We start from the raw sequence: 18,577 nt of genomic DNA, 5'->3' as shown, positions 1-18,577 counted from the left end.
TATGTGGGTCATAAACAAATAGAAAAAAAATTAATAAAATTGAAAAAAATCTGAGTGGAGCTGCATTCATTAATTTGAGCCAATTAGGTTGACACCAGTCTGCTAAATTGCCTATTTGGGCAAATTTCTATTATGAATTTTTAATGCTAAGGTGACTTCTTGCCACCAGAATGTCTGCAAGTTATTGATCAGCCTTCTGTATGGTGCATATACAGAATGCAAAGTAAGTTAACATTGGCCTAATCCACACATGGTTAAAAAGGAAAACTGTGGAGCTATGCATCCATAGTGGTGGATGCAGGGAATCCTGGACTTGGGGTCAGAAGACCTGGGTTCTGGTACCAGATCGGCTGTTAAAATATCCGCAAGACCTTGTACAAGTCTTAACCTCTCTTGCTTCAGTTGCCACTAAAATAAACATGTCCAATTAGAGGTTTATTTCGGCACTCAATTTCTATGATTTTCTAAAAATGCAGTGATCTGAGTTATATGTGTCACTGGCCCCCTCCACCATTCAATTAAAACTCACAGCACTGTCACATTCTACAACGTCATTTCCCTTTCATAAATGTTCTAAAGTTTTGGTCTGATTATGGTTCTTTCTGTGCAGTAAACTGGAACAGCTATTTTATCTTGAGAATTGTCGAGTTGGCTGATTGCATAACCCTATAGCTTTAAGTTTAAATGACTCTCGCTGTGTTCCCTGGTAAAAGTATCCCCCCTAGGAATAGGCCCTCTAGACAATCAGAGCTTAGATTTGAGGGGGTGGGGGAAGCACAGATTTCCCTGGTAGATCACTGGGAGTGATAGCAAGTGGAACCACTCCTATTTCTACATCTTGGTTACCAGATCCACGTGTTCTACATATTGGGGACATAACACAATATAAGAGCCAAGTGTTTAGGGAATGCACTGCATCCTGGAGGGCAGTTGTCCATCATCACAGGGTATTATCTCCAAGCTGACATCTCAGTTGTACCTTTAAGAGATTATTCCATCACTCTCTCAGGCCAGCAGCTTTGGGGTTGTAGAGTATGTGATAGGACTATATGATCACTTACAGCTTGTCACATCTCCTTTACTTTAAAGAGGATCTCTTTGTCCCTTGGTCTGAGTGATGTTATGTTGAATTCTGTAAACCCTTGGATAGTGGTGCTGACTGAGACCCTGTGGGCAGGAAAGACAAAGTCATACCCAAAATATGTATCCATTTTAGTCAGAATTAATCACTGACCTTTTCAAAGTAAAAGGTGCCTAATGTGTTTAACTTGCTGCCAAGTAGGTGCCATATCAAGGTCTCCCTCAATATTGGTCTCTACCGCTGGAAGTTTGGGTGTTTGTTAGCAATAGTTATTATTAGTAATGGAAAGCCAGATCCCTGGCTTTTGGGCCCATTTATGTCCTCTACCCCTGCCACCATGGCTATTCATGAGTTCCTTGTGCCAACGCTGGGATTGCCAATGACAAAGGCCGACTGACATCCACTGGCAAAGTCATTCTGTCTGCTTGATTGTTTAGTGTCTCATCCATGGTTGATGCTCTTCAGTGGACATTAAGATGCAAAGCAAAAATCTTCAGATTTCATGTCCACCCACACAGGCCCATTTACAAGCTTCTTTCCTCTGACCAATCTCCTAATTTTTCTCATTCCAAGTGTCTAACCAACCAACCAAGCCAATTGCCACTGCCCACAAATTTGTATACATTATTACCTAGAAACACATTACACACAAAGTACATGACTCTTTGATGTATTTCCTAAAACTGTATTCATTGGGAGGATTTTCCTTCACCACTGTCATAAGAACCACCCTCTCCTTAATGGCCATAGTGTGAGAGGTGCTGGAGAAACAGCAGTGGGGATCTGGGCCACCTGCTCATGAGCCTTTCTTGTGCCCTCTAGCCCTACCCCTACCTGCTCCTGGATCTCTTATTTCCATCTTGCAATGGATTGCTGCTGGGCCTGCCAGACCCTAATACTTGGTGGGTTTGAGAGAAACCAGCTTATGATGAGCAGCTCTGGCCACAAATTCTGTTGATGTTCCGTGGTCAGACTTCAGTGTTTATAAAACCCAGTAACACACCAGAAGCTATTTTTCAAATGGTGAATGATTCTCTGCTACAGATAGCATAGCCTTGCTCCAGAATCCTGGGAGTTTATGTTGTAATTTTCCCATTGGGTCTTGGCATAGGCCCCTGTGAGAATGTAAAACATATATTTGGTCTTCACTCAATTTCCTGGCATATAACTCCTCAAATCCTTAGAATCTCTAAAGTGATGTATTTTTGTATGCTAATAATTGACTGACAGCAAGCAGTCCCTAGGTAGCTTCAAGATGGGGGCTGGCCACTGGAAAGACCAAAGCTTTATTAGAGGGTTGGGACTTTCAGCCCACTCTCAACCACTGGGAAAGAGAAAGGTACTGAAGGTTAAGTTGATCACCAATGGCCAACGATGTAATCAATCAATCCTATGTAATGAGGCCTTCATAAAAACCCAAAAGAGCATGGCTGGAAAAGCTTTCAAATAGCTGAACCCATGGAGGCTCTTAGAGGATGGTGCACCCAGGGGTTGTGGGGAGCATGGAAACTCTGCGCCTCTTCCCCCATACCTAACCATATGCATGTTTTCATCTGAATCCTTTGTAATATCCTTTATAATAGATTGGTGAATGTAAGTAGGTGTTTCCTTGAGTTTCAGGAGCTGCTCTAGCAAATTAATCTAACCCAAGGAGCAGGGTGTGTGTGGGGAGTGTGGGATCCCTGATTTATAGCCAGTTGGTCAGAAGCACAGGTAAAACAACCTGGAGCTTAAGACTGTCGTCTGAAGGCTGCCTGGAGTGGGGCGGTGGTGGCAGTCTTGGGCATTAATTCCTTAAGCTATGGCATCTGATGCTGTCTCCAGGTAGATAGAGTAAGAATAGAACGGAATTAGAGGGCACTCAAAGGGTGCCTGCTGCAGAATTGATTGCTTGCTTGTTGTGGAGAGAAATCCCCAAACATTTGACAGAAGTGTTCTATGTTGCTTGTTATTGTTGACTGAGAGAATAAATGCTTGTGTGTTTTAGTTCACTCATGGCCCCACACAGCATCTTCCCCAATCAGAGACATCTCTAATAGCATAGAATTTGCTGATTCACATGGTTCAAGCAGAAGGAATATCTGTACCCCGTTTGGACCTACTCCAGTGCCTTTTACTTCTCTGGGCCCCAAACAAAGCTGGAAGCTTTCCTTGCCACCCAGTAAATGTGTTGGAGAAATATTACCACATGTGGAATATGAGTCTTCCAAAAGAGAACACCAAGCACTGTGATTTCTTCTTAGTGGTATAAAGCTTGAGATGCAATAATGTGTCCTTTATTTTGGAGGGGATGTCCTATAATACCCTCAGCAAACTTTTCCTATAAAGGGTCAAAGGGTAAAAAATTTTAGGCTTCATAGACCAAATAGTCTTTGTTTCAACTATTAACTCTGCCATTATAACATGAAAACAACCATAGGCAATATATAAGCAAATGGGCATGGCTGTGTTCCAATAAAACTTTACTACAAAAACAAGTGGTGGGACAGATTTCACCAATCCTTGTCCTAGACCACCAGACTGCTAAAAACGTCACTAATGTGGTGGGCCTTTGATGGGTTTATCTACCATTCTCCAGAGTATAAGTGTCACTTCTTGGTCATTCAGTCCAATTAACATAGTCTCATGAGTATAATGGACCAATTTGATGTCCTAGGGAATGTCTTGATGATCCTGGTCCCATATACAAAGGCTAGAAAATTTAATGTCATCCTGGGACAACACTATAAACGTATGCAACTGTCCATCCATGTGAATGGAAACTGCTTCTCTTCTTGCTTCTTGATTTGAAAAATGGATGGGTTTTATCCATCACCCATGTATAATCTTCCAGCTTTTATATCTATTGGCTGGGCCTTTGCCACTCTTTTGGCCTGTGGTCTCCTTCCTTCCTTAGCTAGCCCAGCATGTGTCTAGCTGGTGTACGATGTGACTTATCCTATTTATAGATCTGGTGGTCAGGAGGTGGGGATATATCCCAAGGAGGCATGTGTTTCCTTGTAAGCAGAAGCTTCTGCATTGTCTTCAAGCAAGAGGGGCAGTGCTAGCTTTTAACATGGAGAAATAATCCAGTTCTGCAGGCACAGAGAATTCAGGGAAAGCTGACGATTCAAGATTTGAAGTGCATCAATCAGGACTCTGACCTTAGTGTGACAGAGCTGTCAAGGGTGGAGAATTCAATTTTCCTTGGAGCTCTGCTATTCTAATAATTAAGACCTGGGTCTGATCCTAAGCTTTTTTTGTGCCATCTAGATGTATACTGTCTTCATACGTTGCCAAGGAGGCCCTCTTGCTTTCATGGTCTACTTTATATTAGTTATTAATTATCCTCAACTTATCATTGCCTTTCTTAATGTATTAATGGTTCCCAGTGACACCCATTCAAATTCCATAGTGCTTATAATAACCATTTCCCCCACACCTCTCAAGCATTTGAGATTTTGCCCCTGCCAGTCTATTCCTTTCTCCAGTATCTTATCCCAATTCACCTCTGCAGACGTTTTTAACCATTGTGTGATTACAGTATTACAAAGGCTCATTGCTAGTGAGCCAGTGGGTGATCCAGCTCCCAAATCCCATTTTCAAGTCTCCTTCCTGGAACTACTCTTAGTATCACAGGTCAGCTTCCCCATGAAAAATACAGTAAGACCCTGAGATTGTCATGCAGGAGGTACCAGCGCATCTTTAACAGGAGCTTTATCCCCCATTTTGTGGCCATAGAGAAAACATTACCCTATACTGAGGATGGCAGGGCAAAGGGTGGAATGAGCCTGAGTCCTGATGCCATCACTGAATTAGATATTCCATCCTGGGATAGCCTACTTCTTAAACTTCTGAAGCAAGCACGACGTCTCTTCTGTTTAAGACACTCTTAGGTATTCAGTTACTTGCAGCCAAAGGCATTCTAGCTCATGCATGATCTCAGTTAATGCTTGGCTACCCTATGCTGTGAGGTAGGTGTTATTATTGTTCCCATTTCATAAACAAGAGAGCTTAAGCTTAGAGAATACTTGCTCAAGATCACACAGCTAGAAATTGGTGGAGCCCAGTCTAACCTTAGTACTATCTGCATCCAAAGTCCATGCTCTTCACCCTTTTATAAACATCTATGTGACAGTTGATCAAATCAGGAGGTGTATGGTACCATCCCCCAGATCTAAAGGGAAGAGTAGCTTGTGTATAGCTAAGATCCACATACACCAGAAGAGCTGCCCTTAAAAAGCTCACTGACCTCTTACTTGGTGTATTGGGTTGAATGGTGGCCCTCAAAATAGAAGACCATGTCTTCATTGTCAGGACCTGCAAACGTGACCTTACGTGGAAAAAAGATCTTTGCAGATGTCATTAAGGATCTTGAGATGAAGAGATCACCCAGGGTTATCCAGGTGGGCCCCAAATCCAGTGACCAGTGTCCTTATAAGAGTCATACAGGGAAGACCTGCCAGACAGAAAGAGGAGGAGGCAATTCAGCCATGGAGGCAGAGACTAGAGTGATGCAGCTGCGAATCGAGGAACCCCCGAAGGCATGAGAGGCTGGAAGAGGCAAAAACAGAATCTCCCCTGGAGTCTTTGGAGTTAGCACACTGCCCACGTCTTGATTTTGGACTCTGGCCTCTAGAACTATGAGGAAATAAATCTCTATTGTTTTACACCACCAAGTTTATGGTAATTTGTTGTGGCAGCCTAAGGAAACTAATACTACGTTTATTTCTTTATTATGTAAAGGTGAGCAGTATACTTTCTAAGTTTGCTTGAATATATTGCTCATGTGGCAGATTTCTATTGGAAGCCTTTACACTTTAAAGATAATGTGTGAACTACTTCCTTAGCAGAGGTAGAGGCACCTGTAGAGACATGAATGAGCGTTTTCCTGGGAAGAAGGTCCATAGCCATCATATTCTCAATAGGGTCTTAATAGGATCCACAAAACTAAGAATTTCTGAGAGGGAGCCTGGGCAAATGGATAAATGACAGGTAGCTAAGCTCTAAGAGAAACAAGTGCTAAGACTGTGAAACATACAGAGAATAAGTTTCAAGTATGTGGAAGCTGGAAGGGTCCTGTGTGTCTGGTTAGAAGGCTTCATCTCTTTGGGCAGAAGCTTTGGCTTCCTCAAGAGTGCAGACAAGAAAGCAGAAGTTGTAAAGGTCTAGCAAAGGCGACTGCAAAGGGCCAACTCCACACACCTCAGAGTCTGGAGGAAAGGAAATGCTCCTTCTGGACAAAGTATAAAGAGGTTAGGAAAAAGTTCAAATTTCTCTAGTTAAAATCTGCAGGTGATTGAAGAAGGTAAATTCTGTTACAATGACAAATCAGTAAAATGCTGTCTCAAAAGACTTATTATGCTTCTATATTGGGGTAGAAAAAAGAGAGGGAAAACATTGGTGTCTAAAAATAAGGAATGGTATGAACTTAAGTCTGACTCTAAAAAGGAAAAGGAAGGATATATATTTTCTGAGTCTGCCACTATGAAAATTATGAGATGAAATTTAAAGAATATGAAACAAACCTTAGGCAGAATCTTGGCTGCCAAAACCACAAGCCCCACATGACAGCCCGCTCCACTGAATGCCATGGAAACTGCCTCCCCGGCAGCACGTGGGCTTGGAACCACCTGCACGATTCCTCCATGAAAGTACTTAAGATAGGGTTGGGGTGAGCAGAGAGAGAGAGTAAGGAGAGAGGAGAGTGTTGTAAGGGCAACTCTGCTTCCCAGAGAACTGGAACTGAATCCCTGGAGCCTTCCTAGCAAAATCATGAAGTGTTTTTAAAACAAATTACCTCACAGGTGTTTACAGTTCAGTTCTGCCTGCCCCTCTGCCAAACTGAAAGGAACGGGTGAAACCCAAAGCTGGCTTTCAGCCCCATCGTTCACAGTTCTAAGAAGGAAACATCTTTCACAAAACAGGAACTTGGTCCTTGAAATTTTCACATACTACAGGCTTTCCTGCCACACACCTGGTATATGACATCCAATAGCTCATTTGCAATCTAGCGCAGTAAATGTGCTAAGAGCTCAGGAGAAGCAAAATGCACATATGTATAAATGGGCCACAATTTCTAAGGATTCTGCACTAACATGGGTTTCTTCTGTGAAGCAAATACAGTGTTTCTAAAACTTACAAGAGTAAGGGAACATCAAGTAAGAAAGGCCTAATTAAGTTGAGGGTTTTGTTTTGTTTTGTTTTTTGTTTTTGAAAAGTCATGTTAGACTCTTTCCTCTTGGAACAGAATTAACAAATTAGCAGAGGAATGAAATGTACCAGTCATTTGACCATGTAAGTTACATAATGTAGAAGCACATTTTGTGACATGAGTATTCAATGTAGCACAACCTTTCCTCATCAAATTATCTCATTGTTCTTATCCCACGTTATTTTCCAAACAGGCACTTGCTTGTGAATCGCCTCCAGCATCTTGTAGGGTTTGCTGCTCTCAACACCTCCCATCTGTTGCCTGACCCAGAGGCCAATGATGGCTTTTCTATGTGGGCCTAATAACAAATGAAAAGAAGGCAGGCATTTATTACATTCAACAAACACATATGTAGAAATTTCTGTGTCAGGCCAAATATTACCATAGCACTTTACAAGCATTAACCCATTTAATCCTCAAAAGACCTATGAGGTAGATTCTCTTTTCACCTCCATTTTACAGATGAAGAAACTGGTCTTATACTTACTGAGAGGTGGAGCCAGGATTTAAATGAGTTTGTGCAATTAACCACTATACCATGCAACCTTAAGTAGTAGTATTATAAAGGTGAATGAAGTCTTATTAACATATAATACTAAGGGCTCATATGTATGCAATTCTTAAAAATGAAGATTTGATTTTATCTTTTAAATGAAGATTTTTTTAAATGGAAGAGGTTACCCAGAATGTTCATGTGGACAGGTTTTCATCATGGGTTTCTAAAGTTGTAATTTGTGAAGTTTTATTATATGTATACAATGGTAGTGTTAGTCAATTGATATAATCAGCCTTCAAATCTGTATGCATCTTTAAATCATCAACTATATTTGTTTCTCTGATTATACAAGGAATAATTGTTCATATTTGAAAGATTCAGAAAAGTACATGGTGAAAAATAAAAATCACTCATAATCCCATCATCCAGAAATTGTCATTGCTGATATTTTCACATATATATTCTCTGGTCTTCTTTCTAAATGTACCCATTTGTATATTGTCTTAACATTTATTAAGTGTGACATTTCGTGCATATAACGGATGCATTATTCAAAGAAAAACAATTTATACTCGTTTTCAGTACCCTCATATGTATTAAATATTCTCTAAGGATTGAAAAAGTTTAAAATCAATACCTTAAGATCACAGAAGTACCATCAGAGTGGAAACAAATAATCAATATATATATGCTAGAGCATTCTTAAAATCAAATATTCAGTCAAATGAAGTAACAATGGTGATATTTTTCAATATAATTTTATTTCATTTTCTGCATTACTTAGAAGCATCAGTAAGATGAAAACATTATTTGTTTCTTAAAACTGTGCCCAAATTAATTGATGTGACACACCCATTAATGATTATTTTCTTAATGAATTGATTCTAAAGCTTCTCTAAGATACGAAGGCATAAGACAACCAAAAAGAAATATTGATTTATAACTGTCCTAATACTGCTCAGCATTTTAAAGTAAACTATAGCCATAAAGCATGTTATAATTACTAATAAGGTAATCCACAGAATGCCTTGCTGAGCCAAGTGTAGAAGAAATAAATTGTTTCATATTGGAGGAAAGTGAACACTATAAATCAATATACTAGTGTGAAATTTTACATGGCTACATGCTATCATCTCCAGCATCACAAGTGACTGAAGGAATTCCTCAGCTGAGAGTGGACTCCTATGGGTGGCCACAATGTCACAGTCTTGAAGACAACTTCCTCTTGACTGTACCAGTAATTTTTCCATATGGATTGTCTAATGGCAGCAAGACCTGTAGAAAAACCACATGGTAACTTAAGGGACATTAAAATAGCTCTCTCCTCCTTTCTATGACTCAATATTAAAAGCAAAAACAACTTACTAAACAGGAAAATGTATATGTCCTCCATTAAAGTTACTTCAAGCATGGTAATGCCTTATTATTCTGGCAATAGTTGAGAGATGAGTCAATTTTCTAGAAAACTTAAAAGCTTTTGAAAAATGTTAATCATTGAGATATAAATGTTTCTAAAAATGCATTCCATATCCCTGCTTTGTAAATGCAGTGTATTGAGCACAATTGACCTTTCCTTGGTGACTCACTTTGACCATGAGTCATTGTCCAATGCTGTAAGATCACCATGCCCTCAGAAATGTCTGAGGTCTGCAGGGTTGTTCACTCAATTCTAAATTATAGAATTCTAAATTCTAAGTGCCTCCAGATAGCAGTGCTTTTAGAGTTCTTCCACCTTCCCACCCTGTCATTTGTCACTTCTCTGCTGGTGTCAATTTGTCCAACTTCCTGTTTCTCATGTGTTATGTTCACTTTGTACATACCTGCTGGGTGAGAGTCCAAGAGTGGCTCCAGCCATCCTCAAAGTTCAGACACAAGGACAGCTTGTTCAGCCACTCAGGTGCCTTTATGTAGAGCCCTGACCCAAAGGAACTCAGGCCTTCCTGACTCCAAGTCCCCAGCTGGGCTCCATGAGGGAGCTGCGAGTCTGACTTCCTAGAGGGAAGAACCCTGTGGGCGCGGCCCCCCAGCACGCTGGGATTAGTGCAGACCTGAGGTGTCCGGGGCCCTCAGGAGGCCTCCTCCCTCTGCCTGGGGTTCTGAGCTAAGCACTGCTCCAGTCATGACACCTGATCCTTTTTTCTATTTAGGGTCCATTTGTTTTGCCTTTGGTGGACTTGGCCAGGATTACTTTCAGGTCCCTCTCCTGCCCTTTAGAAAGCTTTAAAAAGACTTTACATTCTAATGAATGACATTCTGGTAGCCATATCCTTTCCTTCCTCTAAAGTAAATAGTGCTGCCTCTCCTTGTGGCTGGATGTACAACATGTGGGACCAAGGTTGCTCTCCTCAGCAACTCAGAACTCTAGATCACCTATGTGGGCACCTAAGCATGACCTTTGTTTCCAGATGTGACTCCCCCAGCCTCCACCTGCAGCTGATGGTGTTCAAAGCCTGCTAGAGGCCACGCACATTACTCGCAAAACAGAAAGGAGGTACCTGGCCCGAAGGATTGTGAGGCTTCTGGGCCAGCAGGTACAGAATGTGGGACCTTCTGAAGACCCCCTTCATTAGCGCTTATCCACCAAAGGATATAAGTCTACTAGAGCAGAGCCATGCTAATAGATGGCTGCTTCCCTATCTTACTCCCCAACACATACTAAAAGAAGTTACTCAAAATAATGTTTTCTAGATAATAGAAATGTGTGGGAAGCTGCAGCAAATTGAGAAATCTTATTCTGAATGTGGTCCAAGAGGGAAGAATGGTTCTGATCTCCCAAGAACTGACCACACCAGCCCACCAGTCAGGACTTAAGGCTGTCTAATCAGACACACTGAGTGGTTTAACATTCTGCCATGGCTTAAAAAAAAAAAAGCAGGAGAAATGCTTTTTCCAAGACAAAGGGTTCTTTTCAAAAAATTAATTTCTGCACCTTACCTTCTGTAATTGCAATTAGAAACATAAATACTCTTTCATGTTTTCCTATGTGTATTTTATGCCACTGAACTGACTAGTTAATCAAAAGGTAGGAATGATGGAAGAAAGTGAAAAATAGAATCTTTTTTTCTCCTCATTGCCTCATGATGGAGAATAATGAAGCTGTGTCCTTGTATGGCACTTTTTGGAGAAGCAGATCTCAGAGTTGTTTCCTTGGGCACGCTCTGTTCCTTCTCCGTCTTTCTCTCTTGGACTTCCAACCTTCTATAATTATTCATCCACTTCGAGGGCACTCCAACCTCAGGCATTGAAAGGCCCAGAATTGAAGAGGGCTGTAATCACTGGCAACTATAAATATTCCCCAAAGCAACAGTTGCTAAGAGTTTTATTCGGTGACACTATCATCCCGGGCTTATAAGGAGGCAGAAGGGGATGGGACAGAGATGTGCTTTAAATATATTTAAAGTTCTCTTACCTCTTCCTTGTTGATCAGACCCATTTTGGACATGTCTATATTGAAGTAGTGAATGTTTGGCAGGCTGATTTCCATATCTTCTATCTGGAATCCACAGTGGTATGCATCACATTAGGAGCTGCGAGCCTCCATCTCTGTCACTCCAGCCACCCTCACCTCCCCTACCCTCGCACCCATTAGTCAGGTTCTCTCTCTGACTTGGAGACACCCTCTGATGTACCTCCACTGCCCGACATTGTTCTCTCCTACTAGTTCTGTGATTAGATGGTGGGCCTACTCTTCTCCCCTCAGTGTACAACATCTGTTTCTCTGAAAAGAAGGGGCTCCTCGGGTTAGAAATGTGGGAGACCTCTTCGACATCCAACTGGCCTCCAGGTACTGGCCAGTCAACCTTCTAAATTCCTCCTCATTCCACTCCCACCTTTCAGGCCTGTACCTAACACTTATAGGCCCTGCAGTAAGAGTATAATTGGAGACCCACATACCAAATGTATAAAGATTTTAAAGTTATATTAATCAAGCTAAAATGTTTTGAGTGAAATATGTTCTACTCTTCTAACTTGACAAATATACCCTTCATGACAACCTGGTAGGCCAGGTATTAATTTAAAATTCTCTAACTTCTTGGAGTACCATGCCGGGGCATGGCAGCATGGGAAGAGCCAGCCCCTTGCTCCTGGCCCATCCCACCTTCTCTCTTGGACTCACAGGGGTAGACACTCCAGCTTGCATGTCAAGCACCATCCATACCTCCTGCAAACATCTGCCCCTTTGCCTACTCTCAGGCCTAAGTGTGAACACCAATAGCACGATTCGCCCTCTGGAAGACAGATCTCGAGAAGAGATTTGCCCAGGTTCCAGAAGTAGTCTCACGGCTATTTGGACAGGAAATTCTGGGGAATGCATTGGGCCTCTGCAGGGTATGTTGCTGTGGCCCCACTGATTGTTCACTCAGTGCAGGGAGGCATAGCTAGAGGAAGGCCTTAACGGGGCCTGTAAAATGCTGAGCCATGGCCGGAGTCTCTCTTGTCCAGGTCTAAGGATGGTACTCCTCCTCTCCAGCCCCACCATGGCCCAGACTCTCTTTGCAAGATTCTGAAATAGATCCCAACATGTCTCCTTGCCTATGGTCCATCAACCTTTTCATTCATCACACTTCTGTCACAGTGATTTTTCTAGAGTACAAATCTGGCACAAAACATCCTGCTTAAACCCCTTGGTGGCTCCCGGAAGCCTTCAGGATAAGGTACAGACTCTATAAATAAGCCTAAAAAGGCTCTCTTGACTGGCTCCTGTAGTTCCTGCCTCATTTCTATATGGAGTGACTATAATTCATTCATATATATCCATTCACACATGGTAGACCCTCAACAGTAAACAACTGTATCATGCTATTTCTTGTCTCCATACCTACCCTACTCCCTCACCCTTGAGAGTAAACTCAGATAACCTCTAGACTCAAATCAAACACCCTTCCCTCTAGAAAACCTGGCTGAACCCATCTCCTATACCTGAGTTAGCTGCTTTGCTCTGTACTTTCATAATACTCTTTTCTCTATTGAATTGTTAGTTTACTTATTTTGTTTGTTCACTGAATGATGAGCTCTTTGAGGGTAGTGACTATATCTAATTTATCTTTGTATCCTTCATGTGCTGCCAGAGACATAATCACCATTCAATAAATGAATGAATGAATTGGTGGGTGGGGAAGTAGGTAGATGGACAGATGGATGGATGGATGGATGGATGGATGGATGGATGGATGGATGAAATCTCTCTACATCTATCTTTCATTGTCTGGTTTTCCTGAAACACACAACCTTTGTCTAATTTCCCCTCTCCCTCAAGTCATTCAAGTGTCCTGAATATGAGGCTTAAATCAGTGGCAGGCTGAAGGGACTCAAACAATTTTCAACAAAACTCAAGGACTACAACCGTGGCCTGTGTTTTCAGGTTAGACAGATTTTTCCATTTTTGCTCTCTTCTCACTTGCTATAACAAGCTTTTGAACAACAACAGATGTCATTTTTCATGTGTCTTCCACTTTCTTATTTTAACTCTCAACTCTTTCTCAGAGCTGACAGAAGACACACGTTCTCCCAATCCTCAGAATGGCAACTGACAGAACATACCTCAGGAACTCGGCTCAGGGAGAGCACCTGTATATCATAGAGGGTCTTCTGCACAGAGGGCGAGTACTCGCCTTTGTCATAGGGCCCAGCAAATTTCTCCAGGACAAGGTCCCGAATGGTGCCCCTAAAACACAGAGAAGGTCACTGAGGATCCTGAAAGGAATTTTAGGAATGTATTAGGAAGCTAAGAAGCAGTGACCTATCTGTCCCCCAGAAAACAATGTTATTGATGTTTTTAGAAAAGATTAGTATCTTGTAATGCCAAAAACAAAACACCTCACTTCCCATTCCCCTATACACATACACACACACACACACACACACACACACACACACACACACACCATTCAACAAACATATTGAGCATCACTAGACTGTCTTCATAGTTTGGCACCAGGGCCCGGTGGGCATTTTAGGGTAAATTTCCTGTCATGTTCGAAGAACCTAAGAAGAAGACTCCCAAGTATTCTTACCATCTTGCTGCTCTGCTTGGCTGGCTCATTGAATTTTTACATTTGGGGGTTTACTCTGTGCCAGCCTCTGTGTTTTTAGATTAGACAGATTTTTCTGTGCTAAGCATTTTATGTGATGATGTCATTGAATTCTCTCAATATAGCTGAAGTAGGTACTATTATTATCCCCAATTAGAGAAGAAGAACCTGAGCTTAAAAGTTACATGATCTGCTCTAAGTCCCTCTCTTTGGTAGGAGGCCCAGCCTACAGTACTATCCTGCCTCTGGCATGTTCAATTTCATGCTCTTTTCAACATAAATACATCAGGCTGCTGCCCATGGAGAGCACTTGAAGTAAAAAGGAAGGAAGACTGAGGTGACGTTCTCATCATGTATTTAAAAACCTATCACATAATAAAAGAAGCAGAGAAAAACTACACCAGTGGGAGGGAATGCTGTGGGAGTGGGTGATGGGGGAAGGGTATGCATGCGGATTCTAGTTTATGATAGGGTAGAAATTTCTACAGAGCTTTAGCAAAGGAATGAGATACCTAATCAAAAAGCAAGTTCTGAAAGTCGAGAGGTCTAATTACTCCCTGTCAGGGTATAATAATAATCATACCTTTATATTGTGAGTTATCAGAATCAAAATGGAGTCACTTGTGTCAGACGCTAAATAAATAAATAAATAGAGCCAGGAAGCTGAGGGAGGGCCCTCATGCACAGATGCCTGTAAGAACTATTGCAAAGACTCTCTGAAGGGCTCTTATGTACATATGCCTGTAACAAGAATTTTGCCAAGGACTTTTCAAACAGCGGCTCGCGACGTGAGTCACAAGGACAGCTAGCCGGATGTACAAGAACACTTGCCTGACACGGTCTCCACTAATGAGCTGGCGTTAACTCCCATGATAGCCACTGTAACCAGTGTTCTCTTTGTCTCAAAACAAATTACGTACACATTTTCCTTTTGCTTTTAAAAGCTTCCCCTTGCCTCAACCTCTTAGGATACACCTATGTTTCCTGCAGCCAGCCCACAAATTTGCAGATTTCCTGTGTGTTCCTAAATAAATTCATTATCTTTGAGAATCTCTCTCAGTTTGTTATTTCAGTTGACAATATTTTTAAGGCATTTAATGCTTATAAAATGCTTTTGTGAACATCATATCATTTTGAGTTTAGCCTAGATTGACCAATTATCCCAGTTTGCCCAGAACCAAGAGGTTTCCTGAGACATGGGACTTTCCGTGTTAAAACCAGGAAGTCCCTGACAAACTGGAACAAGTGGTCACCCTCGTTTAGCCTTCTCTGCATCACTATGAGGTAGTAAGGCCAGATATTCTCTTCATTTGATGCAGTGTTTCTTCAAGTGTGGTCCCTGGTCCAGTGGCATCTGCATCCCCTGGGAGTTTGCAAGAAATGCATGTTCTTGCACCCCATCTCAGTCCTACAGAATCAGAATCTCTGGGGGTGGGCCCAGCAAGCTTCGTTTTCTGATTCTGTGTGATTCTGATGCACATGCATGTTTAAGAACTACCAATTTAATAAATTGAATAAACAGAAGGGATTTCTGAATAGTGGGAGGTTGAGTTGAATAGCCTCTAAGTTTCTCTTTTACATTCTAAGATTCGATGAAGTCTGGGCCCCTGGGACAAGGGCAGACACGACATGCACATGTTCATACCAGGTAGCCTCGAAGTCCACATCCCTGCACTGGTGGTAGCGCCACTTGCAGTACACTTGGGTGGCAAAGCATCGGTCCTTCACCTCAGGGAGGGTGGTGAACTGGTCCTTGATGAAACCTTCAAATCCAGACTGTGTTGTTTTCAAGACCTTGAGGTCTTTGATTCCAGAATGAATGACGGGGGGTCCTATTTCAAGTAGAAAGTCAGGAGTGGCAGAGGTCATAAACAAACAGTGCCTTGCTGCTGATACCTAGCACAGAGGATCCTGGTCATTAAAACATGACACATTCTATACAAAAACTACATCACCGCCCATGTTTTCTGTCATCCTACTTCCTCTGAAGTCCCAGTGAAGAGGATAGTGTGCCTTTGCTTCCATCCGGATTCCATGTCTCCCTGCCCTGTCTTGCCCTAGAAAATCTGAAGGTCTAAGATTAAACTCCATTGTGTATTGAAGGTCACAGAAATGAATACATTCCTTTCAACTACATGCGGGAGTGTCTTCTTGGCCAACTCACCTCATGTATTTTGAGTTCCATCTCCTCCAACAGGTGATCTTGCTGGAATGTGTTAATAAGGTCCTTAAGAGCCATTCCTCTACCTGCTACTGTGATCCCTTTACTGGGGGTAGTGCTCATGCTGATCAGCTACCGTAGCTGATGATCCCAATCTCCACTAGGCTGTGATGGCATCCCAGTTCCCTTATGGTTATCAGCTCAGCAAAACCAGGCAGCTTCATAAATGGGTAGCAGCGTGGGCCTGGCTGAGCCTAAATAAGACAGGGAAGATGGAGCTGGTGACTCACAAGGGATAGATCTGCCTAAGTTGATATCTATAAAGGCTTTTGTTTTTTCTGCTGAAGGAGAAGGGACAAAGTTGTTTCATGGGTACCTGAGGGAGAGAGGGGGGAGTTGAAAACAATGGAAGGGATGATACGGCTCTCCTTCTGTCTCTACTGCCCCTTCATAAGGTAATGAGGCAGGTGAAGAGTGACAGGTGTCATCTAAAAAAGAACAGTATTAACATTACTATGACATTATTTGTCTGCACAGGCTGGCAAGAATTGGGGACATTCAGGGAGCACTTGACAAACCCTAATAGCAAAGTGCCATGGCATGATTATTTAAAAAAAACCTTTTTTTCAGTCTCTTTGTTAGTTCCGACCAATATCTATTCTTTTTGGTATGTTTAATCTAAAAATCAAGAGCCAGAGGTGTCAGGTATCGTTACACACATGGTCTTCGTTGAAGAACAAGAATATAACTCATGATCCTCAATTAAAATCCAAGGAAGTGCTTAAAAATGCAATGGTTTACATCACCTATGTGGTTTCCATTGCTACAGTTAACTCAGGAGCTGTGGAGTTTCAAAAGTAGGGAAATAAAGTCTATATTTCTGTATTTTCCATGCTTCAGTATACACCTATCAGATAAAACATTTAATCAGATATGTCCTGATTAAAGAAGATATTCTGTGCAGAATGTTCCAGGATAATGCAGTGAAACAGGAAATCATCCTTGTTTAACTTTCTGAAGTACTTACTGGAAGCTACATCTGAAGAAGGAGCAAGAGAAAGATACCAGCAATGCCTTAATGCCTTCAGCTGGCTGAGCTTATTGGATTCTAAATGTATAAAGTCATGATCTCACAAAATCAACATTGTTACATGCAGTGAGTGTGAGCCTCAAACCCAGTAGAACTACAGAAACAATCAATAAGTATCTGTTGAATGAATGAATGAGTTTAGCAAGATTGATTCATGTCAAGGATTAAGTATTGCACAACTTAGTATCTTTCTTTACTAGACAGTTCAGCCCCAGCAAACTTTACCATTTCCCTTCCTGGTCCCCTCCAACTCACACACAGTGTGGCAGGGCGTGAAAGGAAGGGTATTAACCTTGGCTAAGAAACTTCTCTCTGTAGACGTACCTTTGGTTGCTGCAGTTTCAGTCTTTATCTTACTTAGTTCCCAAAACTCTATAAAGCAAGTATTTTAATGTGACTTTTAATCATTTGCCCATAGTCACATGGCTAGAAACTGTCAGAGGTGGAGTTTAAACTCAGCACCACATTACGAGATCCCATGCTTTTCTTCCGCTTTTTGGATCACTTCCCATCTATGCAATGGTTCCTCCTTCCTTTGACCCTTTCCCCATTTGTGTTCCATAAGTGGCCTTTCCAGGAGACAAGGTTGCCACCTCCTATCCACAGTGGCTTTAAGGACCTCAGATAGAGCACCCTGCCTGAAAAATACTATCTCCATTGGCCAGAAATTGAGATTGAATAATCACTTTTTAGAGTTGGCTCCTGGGTATCTAAAAACCTTTGTATTCCTTAAACATTTCCTATTGAAATGCAAATAAATATCCCTTAAGGGAGTGACTCATTAAGCCTATGTAAGGTACTATGATAATCTACTTCCCATGGTAAGCCTTTCTAGAAAACAAAATCCTATAGAAATGAAACATGGGTTTGCAGTCAGGAGTGGGGTTAAAATGAAACCCTTGCAGGAGACTAAAAAGAAGGCGAAAAAGAACCAAAGACAACCTTTATCTACATTGTTTTCTTCCTCTTCATCTGGCCTTGACTGCTGGCATCTGTGTGAGCCAGTCAAACTTTGGCTCGTCCAATGGTGTTAACCGTAAAAGGATTCCTGGATGCAATGTTGCATAGTGGTTGAATCGACGGCTTTCAGACTCAGATTCCTAGAACTCAAATCCCAGTGCTCTCCCTGCATCCTCAACCCCCATTTTTATGAGCTCCATGCTCCTGAGGGAATTTTTTTACCCTCTCTCTACCTTGATTTTGTCATCTGTAAAATGGAGACGATAATCATACCTATTTCCTACAGCTGCCACATGTCTAAGAGAATGCACTAAAGGACTTAGTAGAATGGCTGACCTACATAAATGCTCTACAAATGTGATGATGATGATTTTGCCATAATTGACTTTTTCACAGTGACTTCGACAACTTATAAATATTTCCCACATTTCACAAAGTCTTACTGGGTTCTGAAAACTACTTCTAATGTGCCGTCCTATCCATCTCCAGCCCTAGGATAAGATTTATTGACCTTAAGGGAGTGTCAGTCCTACTAGGCCACTTTGAAATGATCTGCTTTCTCAC

General features: G+C 41.7%; 2 protein-coding genes across 16 annotated transcripts in view; one reads left to right on the top strand and one right to left on the bottom strand.

The window, feature by feature from the left end:
* SAMD13 (sterile alpha motif domain containing 13) overlaps positions 1–18,577 on the top strand; it is a 98,664-nt gene that overhangs the window by 56,551 nt on the left and 23,536 nt on the right. The gene's annotated exons all lie outside the window — the stretch shown is intronic.
* The window catches only part of UOX (urate oxidase), a 32,967-nt gene continuing 22,902 nt past the window's right edge, over positions 8,513–18,577 (bottom strand). For 2 of the 9 annotated variants that reach the window (XM_028831953.2, XM_077987977.1), the window contains 5 exons: positions 15,448–15,634; positions 13,312–13,435; positions 11,180–11,263; positions 9,136–9,228; positions 8,513–9,045 (listed from right to left, as the gene is read on the bottom strand). In XM_028831953.2, coding sequence (XP_028687786.2) covers positions 9,169–9,228; positions 11,180–11,263; positions 13,312–13,435; positions 15,448–15,634 — 455 coding nt within the window. In that variant the 3' untranslated portion in view covers positions 8,513–9,045; positions 9,136–9,168. Of the gene's footprint in view, positions 9,245–11,179; positions 11,264–13,311; positions 13,436–15,447; positions 15,635–18,577 lie in introns of all 9 variants that reach the window. The other 7 variants (XM_001103553.5, XM_015144127.3, XR_013412595.1 and 4 more) reach the window with 6 other exon arrangements.

The sequence above is a fragment of the Macaca mulatta genome, chromosome 1 (assembly GCF_049350105.2).
Source record: "Macaca mulatta isolate MMU2019108-1 chromosome 1, T2T-MMU8v2.0, whole genome shotgun sequence".
NCBI lineage: Eukaryota > Metazoa > Chordata > Mammalia > Primates > Cercopithecidae > Macaca > Macaca mulatta.
This window is presented reverse-complemented; position numbering and strand designations above follow the sequence as displayed.